Raw genomic sequence first — 20,304 nt, forward strand, 5'->3', positions numbered from 1 at the left:
AAAGTTTTTTTCCCCCCAAAACCCATGGCTTAAATAAAAACTATATACAAATAATTTGCTACAAATTTTGTACATTTAACTCATCCTGGCTGGGAGTGTTTTCCAATAATGTTGATTTATATGTTCATATTTTTCCTTTTTAGTGAGACAAAATTATTGCAGTTTGTATGCAAGTTAAGAGAATTACCCAGTACCATTAAAAATAAATCCAGCGGAGAGAGAATCTAAACAGACACTAAGTGTGGAAGGAGAAATTGAGTATCAAAAAGCACTAAAATCCAGATAGTTTCATGGTGAATTCTTTTAATCTTAAAGGATAAGATCATTTTGATGCTAAAACGAAATACAGAGGAAACAGACTAATTTCACTTAGGCCAATGGTGGTAAAGTAAATATTACAAATGGATTCTAGTAGCACATCAGAAGTGTAATATGCCATTATTAAGGCATGCAAAATTGATTCAGTTAGACATTGAGAGATAAAAATATTGGAACAGACATTGAAGTTATAAATATTTGCCTGTGATATGATTGTATATTTGGAGACTTTTTTAGGACTTACTGAAAAATTCTTAGGGACAATAAGAGAATTCTGCAAGGTGGACACCTTTCAAAGTTAATATTATAAACTTTATAATTAAATATTATAATATTATAGTAGTTTTCTTTTATACACCCAGTAACAAGTTAGAAATTTAATGGAAAAAATGGTCCTAATTAAAATAGCAACTAATTTTACCTAGAAATTAAATAATTAATTTGCAGTGTCTAAAAGAAGAAAAAACAAAAAACACCTTGTTTTTAATTACTATAGTTCAAAGTATGGATTCAAGTCAAATTGCAAATTGATTAAAATATTAGCTACTTGGCTTATTGGTTGTGGCCTTGGACAAATTGCTTAACTTCTTTGAGACTTAATTTTCTTATCTATGAAACAAAGGTAATGATACCGCATAAGGTGGTTGTGACTACTAAAATCAGTTCATCCAATAGGTTTGGTATATAGTAAGTACCCTGTAGCCCTTAACTGTCATTATATTTATCACTGCTACTGCAGCTTCCTTACACAGCTGAGGGCTGGTAAGACTCAAAATTGGAAAGCTGTGAGTTCTTTTCTAAATTAATGTATAAATTAAGTTCAGGCTCAAGTATAATATTCCCAAAATTTAAGAGGAAAAGTTACAAAAAAGCGCTTTGCGTTTCTTCTAAAATGAATTCTTCAGAAAATGAATATGAGCATAGCAAGGAGAGTTCTGGAGGAAAAAGTATAATGAAAGGAGCTCTACCAGATTTTTAAAGGTGTTACAGAATGTAGTAATAAAGAATATGTAACGGTCCAGAGAATTAACCCTTAGGCCTACATAGAATGAGAATTTAGTATCTGATGATGATTAGCATATGATGATGGTAAATGATGATGATGATGACGATGACATTTGATATCATACAACAGATGGATTATTTAATAAATGGTCTTAGAAAACTGACTCAATGAGGGGAAAAAAGAAAAAAAAACCAAAACTGAATTTCTACTTTTTATTGTAGCCCCAACATAAATTCTGCATTGTTAATGGAAATGTAAAAGGGGAAATCACAAGGTCAATATGTTTATTATCTTGAGTATGAGAAAGTAGTCTCTAAGCAGTGAACACAGCCAGAAAACATAAAGATATGAACAAATTTGACTTTATAAAATTTTTAATTATACATGGCAGAAATAATTGTTTTTGTAAAATTAATAGACACAACCTGGCGAAAAAGTATGTGTGTAACACACATGTCCAGGATAAGTTTCTGAAATATACAAAAATATGTTAAAATCAGTAAGAAGAAAGAATGACACCCTAATATAAAAATTGGCGAAATAGCATGCCATTTATAGGAAGAAAACAATAGAAAAAGCAACCAATAAAAGTTTGAAAAGATTCTTAGCCTTACAGCTGAAGAAAATGCAAATTAAAGCAACACGAATTTAAAAAAATTAAAAAGAAAAGAAGGGGCACCTGGGTGGCTCAGTCGGTTGAGCGTCCGACTTTGGCTCAGGTCATAATCTCACAGTCTGTGAGTTTGAGCCCCACGTCGGGCTCTGTGCTGACAGATCGGAGCCTGGAGCCTGCTTTGGATTCTGTGTCTCCCTCTCTCTCTGCCCCTCCCCTGCTCATGCTCTGTCTCTTTCTGTCTCAAAAAGAAATAAAAACATTTTAAAAAAAATTTTAAAAAAGGCAACACGATACTATTTTGAAGCAACTGTCTGGTTTGTAAAAATAAAAAGCTTGATGATGCCTGATGATTTTAGAGTCATTGACACCATTTAAAAAAATTTTGAGAACATATTCCTTTTGTTCCAGGAATTTTACGTTAAGGAATTTTTCCTAAAGATGTATTAGATCTAATAGTCACTGCTGAATGTACAAGGACATTTATCACAGCATTGTATGGAATTCCCAAACTAAATAAGACCAACAAACTAAATGTCCTTTAATGATGGATGGGCTGTGATAAATTATGGTATATCCTTACATATTATGAGGTCATTAACAAGAATGAGGTAAATTTACATAAGGCTGATATGGAGAGATGAAGGAGATATTTGTGAAAAAAGCAAGTCATAAATTGGTCTATTAAAATAGAATCTTTGTGTAAAAAATCTTAAAAATGTATATTCATGCTTTTATATATAAATCGTGTGCAAGAATATCCTAAAAAACTGTTAATAATCATTGCTTTGGCTTTGGGGAAGGAATTTAGAGAATTGGGAAATGAATAAAACTTTTTCATTTTAGGTTACACTCTGCTGTACAGTTTAGATTTTTTTTTGACATGTGTATTTGACAGTATGGAGCAAACTGAAGAAAATCACTCTGAAAGAGGAACATTTTCAAAGTGAGACGGTATTCTGTGTATAAGCTGTTCCTTTATGGCTAATACATGTATATACATGTTCATAAATCCATTATGAGTATTAGGTGAGGAGATACTTAGGATCCATTTTAGTAAATCATATGTTGGTATTACTGAGATCCTAGGATATTTTTTTTTGTATTCTACTGGCATCATTGGGCCAATTTGAATTCTAACTGTATACTTTTTGGTCCTCTTACTCAGTTCCTGGCTTTTACTTTTTTGTTGTGTTCTTGGAGAGGGTAGAGAGAGATGTCCCTTGGCAGCGTAAAGGAAGAAAACTTAACATTTATTGATTTGGTTGTATTACACTGCATTAGTCATCAAGAAGTCTTCTGTTCCTTGCTTTTGCCTACAAGATTGTGGGTTAGAAGTAATGCTTATTCTTGAGTGACCACACCTGGGTGTCTAGTCCGCTCAGGACTGAGAATTTTGTAGCTATGGTAGCTGAAGCTCGGACTTCTGAACATTGGCCAGAGACAGATAAACTGTCTTGATTAATCCCTGATTATTTGTATCTTAAGTGCATTTTTTAAAGTTATTTTAAAATCGTAAGTATATTACTGTTGCTCCCCCAGATTATTTATTAAATGTTTATTTTTTATTAATTTTTTTTTTTTTACATTTATTCATCTTTTGAGAGATAGAGACAGTACGAGTGGGGGAAGGACCGAGAGAGAGGGAGCCACAGAATCCAAAGCAAGCTCCAGGCTCTCATCTGTCAGCACAGAGCCCAACGCGGGGCTTGAATCACAGTGAGATCTTGAACCTGAGCTAAGTTGGATACTAAACTGACTGAGCCACCCAGGCGCCACAATGTTTATTTTTTATTTAAGGAAGAGAGAAAGAGAGAGGGGGGAGGGAGCAAGGGAGGGGGGGAGAGAGCAAGAAGGACAAGGATCCCAAAGCAGGATTCTGTGCCGACGCAGAGAGCCCGACGTGGGGCTCAACCTACAAACCCATGAGATCGTGACCTGAGCTGAAATTGGATGCTTAACCAACTGGGCCACCCAGGTGCCCCTAAAAAAATATTTAAAAGGAGACTATTATGTAATAAAACTGAGGAATTTTTTCTTTCCTTTTTTATTTTAAGTTTATTTATTTATTTTGAGAGAGAGTGAGAGCAAGCATGTGCAACGAGTTGGGAGAGGGGCCCAGAAAGAGGGGCAGAGGAAAATCCCTAGCAGACTTCTCACTGTCAGTGCAGAGCCCGATGTGGGGCTCAAACCCACAAACTGTGAGATTGTGACCTGAACCGAAATCCAGAGTCTGACACTTAACTGACTGAGCCACCAAGGCACCCCAAGAGTTTTTTCTTAATTTGTGGATCTGTAACTGGGTAGAAGAAGGCATAAAGTCACTAGGTAAGGAGCATACTAGTCAGGTGCTAAAATGTTGGAAAGAGGTGGTGGGTATTAAGTAGGGTGGACAATTCTATGATGAGCACTGGGTGTTGTATGTAAGTGATGAACCACCGAATTCTGCTCCTGAAACCAATATTGCACAGTATGTTAACTAAAATTTAAATAAAAATTTGAAGAAAAAACAAAAATAAAAATGCTGGAAAGAATAAAAGCCTCTTCTTTCTATTCCTCTGTTCTGTATTCCCTTTCTTTTGCCTTACTTCTCTTGAGAGCTAGTCTTCCTATAGGCAGGATTTTCTCAAAATAGATGTGGTTTCGTCTGTGGCATATTATTCTTCTGTGTTTTTCTCTTTTCCCTAGTCTCTAAGATACTTAATATAAATTAAATTGGATTATTTAATAGTGTGACACAAACATGAAAAGTAATCTTAAAGGAAAGAAGTCTTCAATTACTTTTAAAGGGCTGTATTTATATATATGATAAGATGGGAAAGGGGAAGAGCCCAGTTTATAGTTCTTTATACATTTTTAATTGTCTTTTCTTTAAAACATATCCACATACAAGCATATATATATATATATATATATATATATTAATCCTTCTTTTCTCCTTCATATTGTCTCAGCTGATGATGAATATTACAAAGTGTGTGAAAATGGTAGAGGAATTCGTGTTTACTATAGGGTTTTGTCATTGTTTCTTAAGATTTAGTGGCTATAAGCCTCTTCTGGGAGTGCTTATTAAAATTTCTTATTCCCTGGCTCTACACCCAGGAATTCTGATTCTGTAAATTTGGGGTGAGCCCCAGGAATATGTGCTTTAAACCTGAATCCAGGTGTTACTATTCTAGGTCTTTAGAGATCAGTCACACTTGGAGATTTAGTACTTTGGGTGATAACTGGACACTAGACATTTATTACTGAAAACAATTGCCAGAATTCATAAAGTGGTTTTGTCTGTCTGTGTGTATGTCTGTATCTATCTATCTGTCTGCCTGTCTATGTATGTATGTATGTATGTATGTATCTATCTATCTATCTATCTATCTATCTATCTATCTTACTGAGTATTTTATAGTCTCTCAAAAGCTCTGGAAGGAGAATGGAAAAGCCTGGGATAGCCTGGAAGATTTATGGTTGTTGAGTAAAATTCACAAGTAGTTACTGAGACCTAAAACAAAGCTGGAGATGTTAGTAACTGTAGTAAAAGACTTATCTGTATTAACACTCTAGAAAACCAAAGAACAGATATGATTCCCTTTTTCTGACATCTTCAAATGTATTATGTATATTATTTCTACTGTTGATTTAGGAAATCAGAATTGATAAGTGTATTTTCTTTTTCATTAATGATTGATAAATTTATATATTGTGTGCCACAAGCTTTGGAGTTTGGATATTATATGTTGTTACAAATAATTTGGTCAATAAGGTCTTTTCTTTTTTTTTTTTTCCTTTGGTGAAAATTACAGTATTTTTCTTTTCCCAGAAAGAAATTGTATTTGGAAATGTTCAAGGAAAATCCTTTTTGGTTAAGTAGCAGGAAGGAATTAACATACTTACCTATGTGTATTCTTTGGATGCTCTTGTGTTTATGCATAAGGGTTTCTGGATTTCTCCATAGCATTCTGTGTATACTTTGGGTACTCTTGGTTTGTGCACATGGGTTTCTGTGTTTTACCATAGCAACAACCTTTTTTTTTTCTTAAGTTGTAAAAAAGTTAAATTATCCTGGTCCAGAGTTTATCATATCACATTTACTGAAATTCTTAAAATTTTTAGGCAATGAAAATAACGGAAAAAGAATTTGGGTGACTTAATTTTCATAAAATGTTGCTTTATATTACAATCATCGATCAGAAAGTCTAGTATAGTTATGTTTTATAATAGGCTGATTTGTATGCTTAAAGAAATTCAGCACTTTATTTCTTGCATCCTGATCCTAGATGTTGCCTCCTTTTCACAGAGATGCTCGATAAATCTTAGGTAAATAGAATATAAATGGAGTAAAGTGATGGATATGACATGAAGTTATTAGTATTGCAGATATATTATTAATATTTATGATAGTATGGTCTAAGGAATTAAATACTTATTTTAATAGTGCATATTAATAGTACTTTTTAATTTTTATAAAAATCAAGAATATTTTAGCCCCCAAGATTTTTCTTTTCTCTCTTTTACAATGTTAGCACATTCCTAGTACTACAACCTGACCAAGACAAATTCTGGAAGTTTATTGATGACAGAATTGTTTCTCTCTTTCTTATAGAGCTTCCTTTAGGAAAGTGAAAGCTGCGCTGGCATGAGCTTTCTGCTTCATTTACATTTGTGTTTAAAATTACTCCAGTTTTCAGTTTCTCAAGAAAATGGCTTGTTATGGGCTGTATAGACTTAATTTTTAAAATACAGTAAAATTTCATGCACCACATACTTTAATTTGCTGGCTAAAATACTGACTTGAAAGTTTAGCTTTTGAGATGATAAGAACTTTTATAAATATAGGTTCAGTTTATATAATTAGTGCTGCTTTGTGTGGATACTTTTAACTTCAGTGGCCTGATTTTTTTCTTTCATATCTTTAATATTCATAGGAAGTAGTTTGTACTTTTTTTTTTTTTTTTTTTTTTAATAAACCTTTAAAACAGTTACACAAGGGACCATGATGTCTGGGGCAAGAAGAAGCCAGAAGGAAGTAAAATATATTGTTTAAAGAATCAAAATGAACAGTTCACATACACTGGTGTTTGTTCATTTTATTTGTGCAAGAGTGCTGGTCATGTCAGAGGTGTTTTGAACGGTTGGTTCAGTAATTTGGCCTACTGTCTTTTTTTCTCTATAACAGTTTTTCTGTTTTCTACTACACCTTGCACATCCACCAATCCAAGACACCCTATAGGTGAGTATTTTTCTAGTTATCAAATGGCATCACTTGTTCCCAAGACAGTTGCCGCTTCACTAAAACTAGGCTTTATTTTTCTACTCTGAATCTGGTTAATTGATTTCAGGGAGTGTATGTTATTCCACAACTTTAAAAGTTACCAGCAAACTGCTGAAGAGCTACTTTTACATTATGGAAAAATCACGATATGATTAAACTTTTTTCTGAATTTTAAAATACTGTTTTTAGACCATTCTTTTTGAATTTTCATTACAAAACTGGAGAATTAGAATTAGAACCAGGTTGGCTATATTTAAAGAAATTATGAAAGTTTAAATGTTCTGAGATCACATGGAGTAAGGAATTAAAAATAAAACTTGTTTTAGTAGTGATTTTAAATTTTTCTAGAAATTACAGATATTTTTCCTGTAAAGGCTTAGGAAAAAAATTCTGAAAATAGCCCCTGGCTATTAATATTGCATGTAGTCAGATTAATTGTAAAATTAGGTAATTATACATTCATGGATAAGCCTAAGCCTTTTTATTTTTCTATATTTGTCTTAGAATTTTTTCTTTCTTGTTTTCCCCCTTTAGGTTTTCAGATATAATTTTTTAAAATTTCACTGATAAAGATACTTTCCTAAAGTCTTTAGAGATAAGATCAATAGAATATCCTGTTCATTCTGTTGTTTTGGGGAGAATTGAATGAAAAGAGGAAAGAAATAAAAAAAAAAAAAACAAAACAACAACCCTCAACTCTTTCAGAGCTGGTGATGCTTATGTTTCTAGTTCAGCCTTGCAAATGAGTTAAAACACTTACAGTCCTGCATTATTTAATTTCTGGCTCTATAAAGTTTTTATCACTTAACCTTCTGTTGCTTTGCCCTTACTCTTTGATACTTATTAGCAACTAGATGTTCTCAACAACTATTTCTAGAAAACCTAACCTACAAGTACTAGAATGAGAGGCTACATTTTGTTTTTTTTAAAGGCATGTTTTCTCATCTCTCCTTGGGCATGTGGTAAACTTGCATGGCTGAATTAGGTGATTAGTTTTGTGAGGTTTCTCAGTAAGTTTTATAAGCTCATTAGTGTTTTTCATGTAATCACCATTCTCTCCCTGCTGACTCTCCCTAGTTTTACTAGCACAGAGTGGGAATTGGAAAGACAAAAGGCATCGGTTATTGTCCTCCACATACCATCCCTGATTTGGGTGGCATGTAGCAATTTTTTTCTTTTTGGGGGGGTGGAAATTAAATGCCTCACTTGCCTTTGTGCTCCTGTGTGGTTCCTTCCTTTTGCCAATATTTATGCTTGTTTTTCTCTTATGAATCTTCTACAAGAACTTTGGAAAACAATAATCCTTGGATTTTCAAGATCCAGGATAAGAGGGTGCGTGTTTGCAGAAAAGGTCAAAATTTGAGAGTCCTGGAGTTGTACTGTACAACTGTTCTGGATTGGTGGATATGCAAATATTAAAGGAAGGGAAGGAGCAAATATTACTTTTGATGTGAGTGATCATAACATCTACATTTCCAATTTGGGGGAAATTTTTTATTTGAGCATCTTCCATCTGGTTTATTAAATTGGCAATACATTTTATTTTACACAGAATGTTTAAAGCTTTATAAAATGTAGCATTTGAAAAACTCATGCAAGTGATAGGCTTATTCATTAAAGAAAAATAATCATTTTGATTCTCAGGAACATTTCTAATAATCCTAATCATTTTAAATACTAGATCATTATTTCTCGATCTTGCACATTATACAGGTTAATTGAAACATGTTTAAAGGGAAGTAGTAGAGAATTTTAGAATTGGAATTCTGAAATAAATTGAAGGAAGATTTTTACATTTATTCTTTCATTTGTTAGAAGTATTGAAGAGATGCCATATCATCCCACAAGAATTTGTTGATGGGCCATTGAGCTATTGTTGACATCTATGTAAAGGGCAATACTTCTGCTTGGCAACTTACTAATAGCCAACCTGGTCCTTATTGGCATGTGTTGGCAGAGTGTGACTGAAGCTATGGTTAGGATTCTTTTTTAACACCTGAGGAAACTTTATTTTGTATTTTCTGACGATGGGAGTGTCTCAGAGCTTTTTGCTAATTTATTTATTGCTCTTTAGTGATGTGAGGGTATTTTGTGACTGCTCTATGGAGGATTGAATTAAGGTGACAGGAGGTAAACAAGTGGTTCAGTAGGTAGTTCATAATCTTAAGCTCTAGGGTGATGCATCGTGGTGAAAATATTTAATCCATATATTTAGTGATTTTAGGGAATGTGCACAAACACGGAAACTATGTCTTTTCTTCTTTGTGCTTACTGATCTCGTTCTGACGTGGGTGACATGTTGGTGCATGTTTATCTCTTTATTTGCAGCATATTTTATAATGGTGTTTTGCTTTGTTATCTTTACATGATAGATAAGTGGAACAATTTGATACCTTTTATATTATTAATAAGTACTGAATAGAAATAATAAAATGGCAAAAAAAAAAAAACCCTTCTTTTTTTAGGTGGAGCAAGGGTAGATAGAAGCTATATGTGAGGCTTATGCATCACATCTTGAACAGCTTAAATATTTGAGCTGAGAATAATTACAGTCACAGGCCTGACACATTTCATGTATTTGGGGGTTACTAAGTAAACTTTAGAATAGTATCAATTTGAACATTCTTTTCAGTTTGAATTTTTAATGCCAGTTCTTTCCTTAATTAGATTTTTCGTGAAGCTCGAAGAACAGTACCTAGTATTGTTTACATGCCTCACATTGGTGACTGGTGGGAAGCTGTCAGTGAAACTGTGAGAGCAACTTTTCTGACATTGCTACAAGATATACCATCATTTTCACCTATATTTTTATTGTCTACCTCTGAAACCATGTACAGTGAACTGCCTGAAGAGGTAAGTGATTAAATATTTATCTTACTGTTTTAAAATAGTTGATCTTGTAAATTGTACACATTTAAATTTATTTAATAAATTTACTTATTTAACAAAATAAATACTGTTTAGGTTCATGCCTTGTTATACCACTTGTTAGCACTGTGACTTAAGCAAGTTAGCTAATGATTGAAGTTTCAGTTTCTTTTTTGATATAACAGTGATAAATTTGTCACTGTTGCTGTGAAGACTGAGATAAATCATGTTTGTCCCAGAGCCCGACATATGTGTGGTATGTACTCAGAAGGCCTAGGCTCTATCACAGTCAGTTCCATTACAGTTAGCCTTCTCGTCCTTACCGTCTGGTAGATAATTTGGTGGGATTTGACCTTTCAGGTGGTAGCGTCATGGTAATTTGACTATTACTACTAGTGTGCATATTTTTAAAATCTGATATGTAGTTTTTGAGTTCAAAGCCGACTCATATTTAATATATTAGAATCAAAGGTAAAATCACATTTGTTTCAGAAAAAAATAGTAGTCAACTCATGTGAATAAAATTGATATTTAAAAAATTGTGTTTTTAACACCCTGTGCTTACTAGGTCTTGAAATTATCACCTTTAGAAATGCTTAGAAATATTTTGCCCAGGTGACACAGTTTATAGAAAAGATTTTGCATGTTTTAAATGCTATAATGTAAATCTTGATTATGCAGAATTTTATGATTAAGATATCTGTTAACTGATATCTTCTGTTTAGCACTTGTTAGCTGTCTTGTTAAAGTTGACTTGTACACGTACTGATTTTTGTAAGAAAAGTATATTAAATGTAGTATAATTCATTTTTGGTTATTCATAATCTGATATTAGTTAAGACCATTAATTATAATTTTTTTTTTTTTTTTTTGTCATGGGGCCAATAAAGTTTACTAGAATGCTATATGTAGTAAGAGTCAGAAAACCCAACTTGTACTGACTTACTCTACAAGTCTTTTGATTTTGGGTAAATATTTGGACCCAGAATAGCCTCAGTTTCCTCATCTATAAAATGTGGATGGTAAGAGGCTTGTTGGTGTGACATAGTATATGTGAACTTATTTTGGAAACCAGAGTTATAAAATATTTGGTATTATGAAGTAGGAATGTACTTGAAATTGATTTAAATGGATTAAACCTAGACATAACCTAGGAGCCACTTTTAAAAATTAGATCCTCACTGTCAAGTAGTTTTATTATAATTTTATGAGAGAGGAAGATAATTGGGGCGCCTGGGTGGCTCAGTTGGTTAAGGGTCGGACTTTGGCTCAGGTCATGATCTTGTAACTCATGAGTTCAAACCCTGGGTCAGGCTGTGTGTGCAGCCTGGAGCCTGGAGCCTGCTTCAGATTCTTTGTCTCCCTCTCTCTCTGCCTCTCCCTTGCTTGTGTTCTGTCTCTTTCTTTCTCTCTCAAAAATGAATAAATATTTTTAGGAAAAAAAAAAGAAAATTTGGGTAATTAAGGATTCTGGTTAGGAATATATAATTAACTGATGTTTTCCTTACATTGTTTGAAAAATTTGTAAATAAAAGTATTATGAACCCAGTTTCTTGATATAGCAATTTTGCCTACTCCTGTTGTCTGTTCACATGCTATTTTACTGTTGGTTGTTGGTTTTTTGTTTGTTTTTTTTAAGTTTAGTATATAGTGATTTCTACACCCATTGTGGGGCTCGAACTCATTAACCTGAGATCAAGAGTTGCGTGCTCGTTAACTGAGCCAGCCAGGTATCCGTCCCGCTGTTGGTAGTTTTTTTAAGGCTAACATTAGATCATACAAATCTGCTGTGTTGTTATATTGTCATATTTTTAATGGATCCAATTTATTCATTATTTGTGTGCCAGTAACCTTATTAGTAGCTAAAATATTAGAGATTTACTAGCGTTGAATCATGAAATGTCAGTTCTTTTTCCTCCCTTTGTTTTCTGTATTCTTTACTCTTACTAATCAAGTAGCTACTAAATCTGTCATCACATTTGTGGGGTGAAGGTTATGAAAATTCTCTTGGATTACTCATTACATAACATGTTTTATACATACTGTTCTTAGGAAATCCTTCTCTGCCTCCAAGCCTTTCATTTATTTATTTATTTATTAAGGTTTATTTATTTATTTTGAGAGAGAGAGAGAGAGAGAGCGAGAGCGAGCGAGCATGAGCAGGGGAGGGACAGAGAGAGAGAGGGAGAGAGAATCCCAAGCAGCTTCTGCACGGTCTACATGGACCCCGATGCAGGGCTCGAGCTCACAAACCATGAGATCATGACCTGAGCCAAAACCAAGAGTTGGACGTTTAACCAACTGAGCCACGCAGGTACCCCCAAGCCTTTCATTTAAATTTCAGCTTTACCATTAGAATTCTTGCTTTGTTTAGGTCACAAACTGAGATAGTAGTGAATAATACTTAGCACATATTGATAAATATTTGGGGAATGAATGAAAAACATGGAGAGTTGCACAGTAAGTAACTGTAGGTTAGCAAAGTGCCAGATCTATGGAAGAGATGAAGTAGATAGAAAACCAAGTGATTCTAAAAGAAAGAAACGGCCAATTACTAGAGTCCATTTAAGACAGTACAGTAGATAATTTTTTTAATGATTTTGTTTTTTTAAAGTAATCTCTGCACCCAACGTGGGGCTCGAACTTACAACCCCAAAATCAGGAGTCGCATGCTCTATAGACTGAGCCAGCCAGGTGCTCCAATACAGTGGATAATTTAAAATAAAAGTGAAATGTAAATTTTAACCTATCAAGTAGGCAAATATAAAAAACAGTTAAATCTCTCCAGGGCAGTCCAGGTAATAGACTTAAATGTGTACATACATGTTGGCTCAGCAGTACCATTTATGAGTAATTATCCAAAGAGTTGTTCATGGACTAATACAAAGATACTGTGCAGACCACACAAAAAATACAAGAATATTTATTATAGCCTTTCTTCATAGATTGGAAACTATCTAAATGTCCTATTGTAGGGGATTGGTTACGTTGTAGTAGATTTCTTCCATGAAACAATGTAATATTGATGTAAACAATGATGTCATGGGGTGCCTGGCTGGCTCAGTCAGTATAGTGTGTGACTCTTGATCATAGGGGTGTGAGTTCAAGCCCCACGTTGGATGTAGAGATTACTTAAAAATAAAATCTTAAAAAAAAAAAATGTGAAAAGATGTTGTGAATACGTTGTTAAAAAAATACAGTAACCAGTATAGTATTATGTTATACATATAACCATATAGTATTATATGTCAAGTTATTTGCATACGTATATAACTATTAGTAAGTGTAAATAGTAATTATTTCTGGGTATTAAGATTATAGCAATTTTCATTTATCTCTATTTTCTGAATTGTTATTCTCAGAAAATAAACTCATTCAGAGGTGAAAAGGAAAGGTTCTATACTCAGTTTTTAAAATAGAACAAAACCAAAAAAGAATTAGTTACCATAGGGGTAATGTTTTATTCGGAATATAACTTTCTTTCTCTCTGACAAAATAACAATCTCATCTTTTAGAGCTCTTTAACAGTCTCTTGTAGATGTTTCTTTGTATGTATATCTCCCCTAATCCAGTAGTCCCCAAAGTAAGTTTGTACTCAAGTCAGTACATTGGAATATTGAAAAAAAATTAGAACTTTTACTCATTTTTAGCTTTCATATTATCTTAAGTATTTTATATATATGTTTTATAATAGAAATAATAATATCAGTGGAATACTATATTTAAATAAATATGCATATACTGGAATGAGTATTTTAAAATTTTTTACTGATGAGGTGTTTGATCAAAAAAAAAAAAAAGGACTTTTGCGGGCCCCATAAGACTTTCAGGGAGTTGTCACATTCCTCTTTTTTCCAACTACATACCTGCTTGAATATGGGTTTTCTTCATGTACTTCAATCAAAACAACATATTGTAACATTAAATACGGAAACAGAAATGAGAATCCTGTTGTCTCTCATTAAGCTAGACATTAAAGAGATTTGAGGAAATGTAAAACAATGCCACTTTTCTCACTAAATTTTATTTTATATTTATTATATTTTATAATTCAGAAAAACACATTTTTTTTTTTAACGTTTATTTATTTTTGGGACAGAGAGAGACAGAGCATGAACGGGCGAGGGGCAGAGACAGAGGGAGACACAGAATCGGAAACAGGCTCCAGGCTCTGAGCCATCAGCCCAGAGCCCGACGCGGGGCTCGAACTCACGGACCGTGAGATCGTGACCTGGCTGAAGTCGGACGCTTAACCGACTGTGCCACCCAGGCGCCCCGAAAAACACATTTTTCAAGAGAATGTATTTTTTGTTTTTCTTAAAAATTTTTTTTTTAATGTTTATTTCTTTTGGGGGAGGAGGGGCAGAGAGAGAGGGAGACAGAATCTGAAACTGGCTTCAGGCTCCAAGTTGTCAGCACAGAGCCTGACATGGGGCTCAAACTGACCAATCGTGAGATCATGCATGACCTGAGATGAAGTCAGCTGCTCAACTGACTGAGCCACCCAGATGCCCCTTTTCTTTTTTCATTTTTTAATGTTTGTTTATTTTTGAGAGAGACCGAGACAGAGACGCAGAGCGTGAGTGGGGGAGGGGCAGAGAGGAAGGGAGACAGAATCCGAAGCTGTCAGCAGAGTCCCATGTGGGTCTCGAACTTACAGACCCATGACCTAAGACCTACAGGTCATGACCTAAGCCAAAGTCAGACACTTAACTGACTGAGCCACCCAGGTGCCCCAAGAGAATGTGTTTTGTTTTTGTTTTTTTGTTTTTTAAATCTATTTTCAGTGTCATGTAATTGGTTTTTAAGTGTATACATAATTTGGAATGCTCTTGGTTTTAATTTTAACACATAATTATTGACAGATGTAAACCACATACACAGAAGCTCTTTTGGATTCCTGAATAGTTTTTAAGAGTTTAATAGGTCCTGAGACTAAAATGTTTGAGAACCTCTGACCCTAGACCACAAGCTCTTTGAGAAGAGGGGATTGTGTTACCGGCCTTCACTTTTCCACTTCTTGACACATTGGAATTACCTACTAAATGTTTGCTGCATAAAAAATAGGAATTTACCACTAAATCACCACGTTGGTTTTAACTCCTGCTTAGCCTGATTTCTTTTATTGCAAAATTCTAATGTAAGTAAATTTACTTTTGTGGACCTTGTAGACTCTGAGGATAGTTGGAGAATGTTAGTTGAGATACATGGGAATAGCAAGTTATTTCTCTTCATTCAGGAGAATTAGAAAAAAGAACTGAGGATTGAGCATAGGAAAGGGATTTTTATTTTTTTTTTTTTTTTTGTGATTGGTGGATTTATTTTATTTTATTTAAATATTTCTTGTGTGTTTTATATTTATTTTTTTATTTTATTGTCAAATTGGCTAACATACAGTGTGTACAGTATGTTCTTGGTTTTGGGGGTAGATTCCCGTGATTCATCACTTACATACGACACCCAGTGCTCATCCCAACAAGTGCCCTCCTCAATGCCCATCACCCATTTTCCCCTCTCCTCTGCTCCCCTCCTCCATCCACCCTCAGTTTGTTCTCTGTATTTAGGAGTCTCTCATGGTTTGCCTCTCTCCCTCTCTCTTTGTAACTATTTTTTTCCCCTTTCCCCTCCCCCATGGTCTTCTGTTAAGTTTCTCAAGATCCACATAGGAGTGAAAACATATGGTATCTGTCTTTCTGTGCCTGACTTATTTCACTTAGCATACTACCCTTCAGTTCCATCCACGTTGCTGCAAGATTTCATTCTTTCTCATTGCCAAGTAGTGTTCCATTGTATAATAAACCACATCTTCTTTATCCATTCATCAGTTGATGGACATTTAGGCTCTAGGAAAGGGATTTTTAAACAAGGAAGCAGACGGAGGTATAAATATTTACAGGAAGGAAAGCAAACTTTGTTCAGAAAGAATTGCACTTAAATTTCTGAAGAGATTCACCGAATTGTATTTTGGTATTATTATGGGCAGGCTCAAGATGATATAATTCAGTATATTGTAAATGAATTTTAAAGAAATATTTCCTCAGATACCCTTAGGAAATTAAAGACTACAAACAGCATATTGTCATCACAGTATTTCGTGTCATTTTGTGTCTCTCAGTTTATGATAGAAACTGGGAGTTAAAAATCAATAACTTAAGTAGAAAAATCAAGTAGGGGCATTGAAAATGAATAATCATATGTACAAGGGAAATATCTTAGTATTAATTTTTGTCGTAAAACATTTATGTGAATCTTAAAATTTACGAGGGTCACCACAAGTTTTTAAATCACAGTTTACTGTCTCTAGTAAATGAACATAAATTATTACTATATTAAAGTATGTGAAATGTTATTATTTATTTTTACTTAATTATTTACTTATTTTGTTTTTGGAAAGCAGATTTTATTCAGAGAAGCTATATTAGTTTCATTTCTGACCTCATTTTCCATACCTTTGAAGTCTTGAGTCTTAATTATTAATTTTCCCCATTATAGACATTGCATAAACTCTGCCTTTAAAACTGAGGACTGACAACTCTAACATATAATAGATGAGGTAAAACAAGATTTTGCTAGTGAAAGAATTGCTGCCACTTAAGCAGCTATGTGCCAGGCACTGTAGAGGTCAATTACATATATTATCTAATACAAGGTTTTTTTTTTAACTCTTTTAGTAAGAAAAGTAAGACCCTAGGCCTTGCCTAGGGTCTCACAACTAGTATGCAGAGCAAAGATTTGGACTCAGGTTTGTCTGATTACAAAGGTCATGCACTTACAATGTACTATATTCTCTAAGTTTGCAGAGACAATTTCTGGGTAATGTGTTGCTTAGTTTAATGAGTGGTCAGGGAAATAAAGAGTTTTGTGTTTGTCAAGTTAAAACCGTTGTTTATTCATCCAAATTTATTGTGTGCCTGTTTTATGCAATGCAGTGTTTTCATGAGTCTGAATTTGCTTAAGGCAGGTCAAGTGTCTGGTTTCTTCATGCTTTCATTCACAGTGTCTAGCTGCCTTACAGGGTCTCTCATGTGTACACATACACATGCAGTACTCACAAATAGATACATACATATGTAAATATTTCTAGTACAGTAAGTCTTTGTTGAATGAATGAATGAACAAATGAATGAATAAAATAGGTGCAAAACCAAAAGATAGCCACTGTTCTCTAATAATTTAAAGTTTAGAGGGAAGAGAGACCTAAAAAAAAAATACAGTATGAGACGTGCTATGATATTATATAAAAACATGATCCATAAGAGGAAAAATTGATAAAGGCAACTTTATCAAAATTAAAAACTTTTTAAAAGACACCATTAACAAAATGAGAAAACAAGCCACAGACTGGGGAGAAATACTTCAAATATATCATGTTGCATATCTTCATAAGACTCAAAACTAGAATGTATTAAGAACTCTTTCAGGGTGCCTGGCTGGCTCAGTCACTAGAGCATGCAACTCTTGATCTCAGGGTAATGAGTTCAAGCCCCACATTGGGTATAGAGATTACATAAAAAAAAAAAAAGAAAGAATCTTTCAATATACGACTACAACAGATGATTTTCAACAAGAGTGTGAAGACCATTCATGGAGGAAAGGATAGTGATTTCAATAAATGATGCTGGGAAAACTGGAATTTCACATGCAAAAGAAATGATGTGGGGAACTGGCTGGCTCAGTCGGGAGAGCATGCGACTCTTGATCTTGGGGCTGTGAGTTTGATCCTTACGTTGGGTGTAGAGATTACTTAAATAAAACTTAAAAAAAAATGAATTGGGCCCTTATTACCATATGCAAAAGTTAACTCAAAATGGGTCAAAGAACTAAACAGAAAACTTAAAACTGTAAAACCCTTAGAAGAAAACATAATAGGAAAGCTTTATGACTTTGGATTTTGTAACCGTTTCTTGGCTATGATACCACAAGTACAGGCAACAGAAGAAAAAATAGATATATTGGATTTCATCAACACTAAAAACTTGTTGCATCAAAGGTCACTATCAGAGTGAAAAGGGAACCCACAGAATGGGAGAAAATATTTGCAAATCATATATCTGGTAAGGGATTGATATCCAGAGTATATAAAGAACCTCCTACAACTCAAGAACAAAAAAATCCAACCAACCATACTTCCCCGCAATGAGGGTATTCAAATGGCCAAGAAGCTTATGAAAAGATGCTGAACATCACTACTCATTAGGGAAATGCAAATTAAAACCACAATGAGATGTCAGTTAATACTCATTAGGAAGGCTGTTATCATAAAAACAAAAAATGACTAATATTGGGCAAGATGTAAAGAAATTGGAGCGCTTGAGTATAAAGTTGTGCAGTCTCATTGGAAATAAATGGTGCAGTGATTCCTTAAAAATGTTGAACAGAATAACCATATGATCCAGCAGTTCTGCTTCTGAGTATACACCCAGAAGAAGTGAAAGCAGGGATTTGAACAGATATCTGTATGCCCATGTTCGTGACACAATTGCCAAAAGGTAGAAACACACAAATGTCCTTCGACAAATGGATAAAGAAAAAGTGGCATATACATACAGTATAACATTATTTAGCTTTGACAAGGAAGGAAATTTTAACACATGCTTCAGCATAAATGAAATTTTGAGGCATTATGCTAAGTTAAATAGGCCAGTCACAAAAGGACAAATACATGATTCCTTCTTTTTTTAACATTAATTTATTTTGAAAGAGAGAGAGACAGGGAGAAAGAGGTCAAGCAGGGGAGGGGCAGAGAGAGAGAGGGAGAGAGAGAATTCCAAGAAGTCTCCATGCTATCAGCACAGAGCCCTATATGGGGTTCGATCTCATGAGCAGTGAGTGAGATCATGACCTGAGCCAAAAATCAAGAGATGCTTAACCAGCTGAGCCACCCAGGTGCCCCATGATTCCATTTTTAAAAAAGTTCCTAGAATAATCAGATTTATAGAGATAGAAAGTAGAATGGTGATTGCCAGAGACTGGGAAAAGGGAGAACGTGGGGAGTTAGTGTTTAATGGATACAGAATTTTACTTGGGGAGGATGAAAAAGTTCTGGAGATAGATGGTAATAATGGTTGCATAACATTGTGAATATACTTAATACTATAGGCTGTACAATTAAAAATGATAAAAATAGCAGATTTTATGTTCTGTTTTACCACAATTAAGTTAAAAAAAGAACACTACAATTTAAAAATGGGCTGAAGATTTAAATACACATTTCGCCAAAGAGTATGTATTCTCTTAGGCTAATAAAGCACAAGAAGAGGTCCTTTTTTTTTTTTTTTTTCCAAATGTTTATTTTTGAGAGAGAAAGAGAGACACAGCATGAGCAGTGGAGGAGCAGAGACAGAGGGTGACACAGAATCTGAAGCAGGTTCCAGGTTCTGAGCTGTCAGCACAGAGCCCAACACGGGGCTCGAACTCACAGACTATGAGATCATGACCTGAGCTGAAGTCAGATGCTCAACCGACTGAGCCACCCAGGCGCCCCAAGAAAAGATTCTTAAGATCATTAGTTATTCAGGAATGGGATACCACTGTATGTACGATCACTAGACAATATGGAGTGTTGACAAGGATGTAGAGAAACTGGAGGCCTAATATATTGCTGGTGGAATTATAAAGCGGTGTAGCCATTTTTGAAAAAAACTGGCAGTTCTGAAGATGTTAGTCATAAACTTAGGCTATAACTTGGCATTCTAGGTAACTACACAAGAGAATTATGTTCACACAAAGACTTGAATGCAAATGTTCCTACTAGCATTATTCATAATAGTGGAAACAACTCAAGTATTCATTAACTGGTGATTGGTAAAATGAAATATTGTATATACATCCAGGGAAATACTGTTCAGCATTAAATGGAATGATGAACTGTACTTTCTACAATGTAGGTGCACTTCGATATATTGAGAGAAGCTAGACAGAAAGGCTACCAATTGTCTGATACACAGTTTCTAGAAAAGGTAAATCTCTGGAGACTGGAAGTAAATCAGTGGTTGTTGGGCTGGGAGTATGAATGTGGAGATTGGGGCTAGATGGACACAAGGGAGCTTTTTGGAGGTAATGGAAATATTTTAAGACTGACTTGTGATGATTGCACAACTGAATTAATTTACTAAAAATCATTGAACTTTAAAGTTTGATGAGGGCACCTGGGTGACTCAGTCGGTTAAGCATCCAACTTTGGCTCAGGTCATGATCTCATGGTTTGTGAGTTTGAGCCCTGTGTCAGGC

At 34.4% G+C, this 20,304-nt stretch overlaps 1 protein-coding gene and 1 long non-coding RNA gene across 2 annotated transcripts in view; both read left to right on the forward strand.

Moving 5' to 3' along the window:
• The window catches only part of ATAD2B (ATPase family AAA domain containing 2B), a 164,579-nt gene that overhangs the window by 108,125 nt on the left and 36,150 nt on the right, over positions 1–20,304 (forward strand). The window contains 1 exon segment of the mRNA XM_030311561.1: positions 9,874–10,059. Within this exon segment, the coding sequence (XP_030167421.1) occupies positions 9,874–10,059 (186 nt within the window).
• LOC115511080 lies at positions 13,237–18,283 on the forward strand. Its single transcript, XR_003967943.1, has 4 exons — positions 13,237–13,248; positions 13,650–13,657; positions 15,292–15,294; positions 18,216–18,283. It is a non-coding gene; the product is annotated as an uncharacterized LOC115511080 (long non-coding RNA).

The sequence above is a fragment of the Lynx canadensis genome, chromosome A3 (genome assembly GCF_007474595.2).
Source record: "Lynx canadensis isolate LIC74 chromosome A3, mLynCan4.pri.v2, whole genome shotgun sequence".
Lineage (NCBI taxonomy): Eukaryota > Metazoa > Chordata > Mammalia > Carnivora > Felidae > Lynx > Lynx canadensis.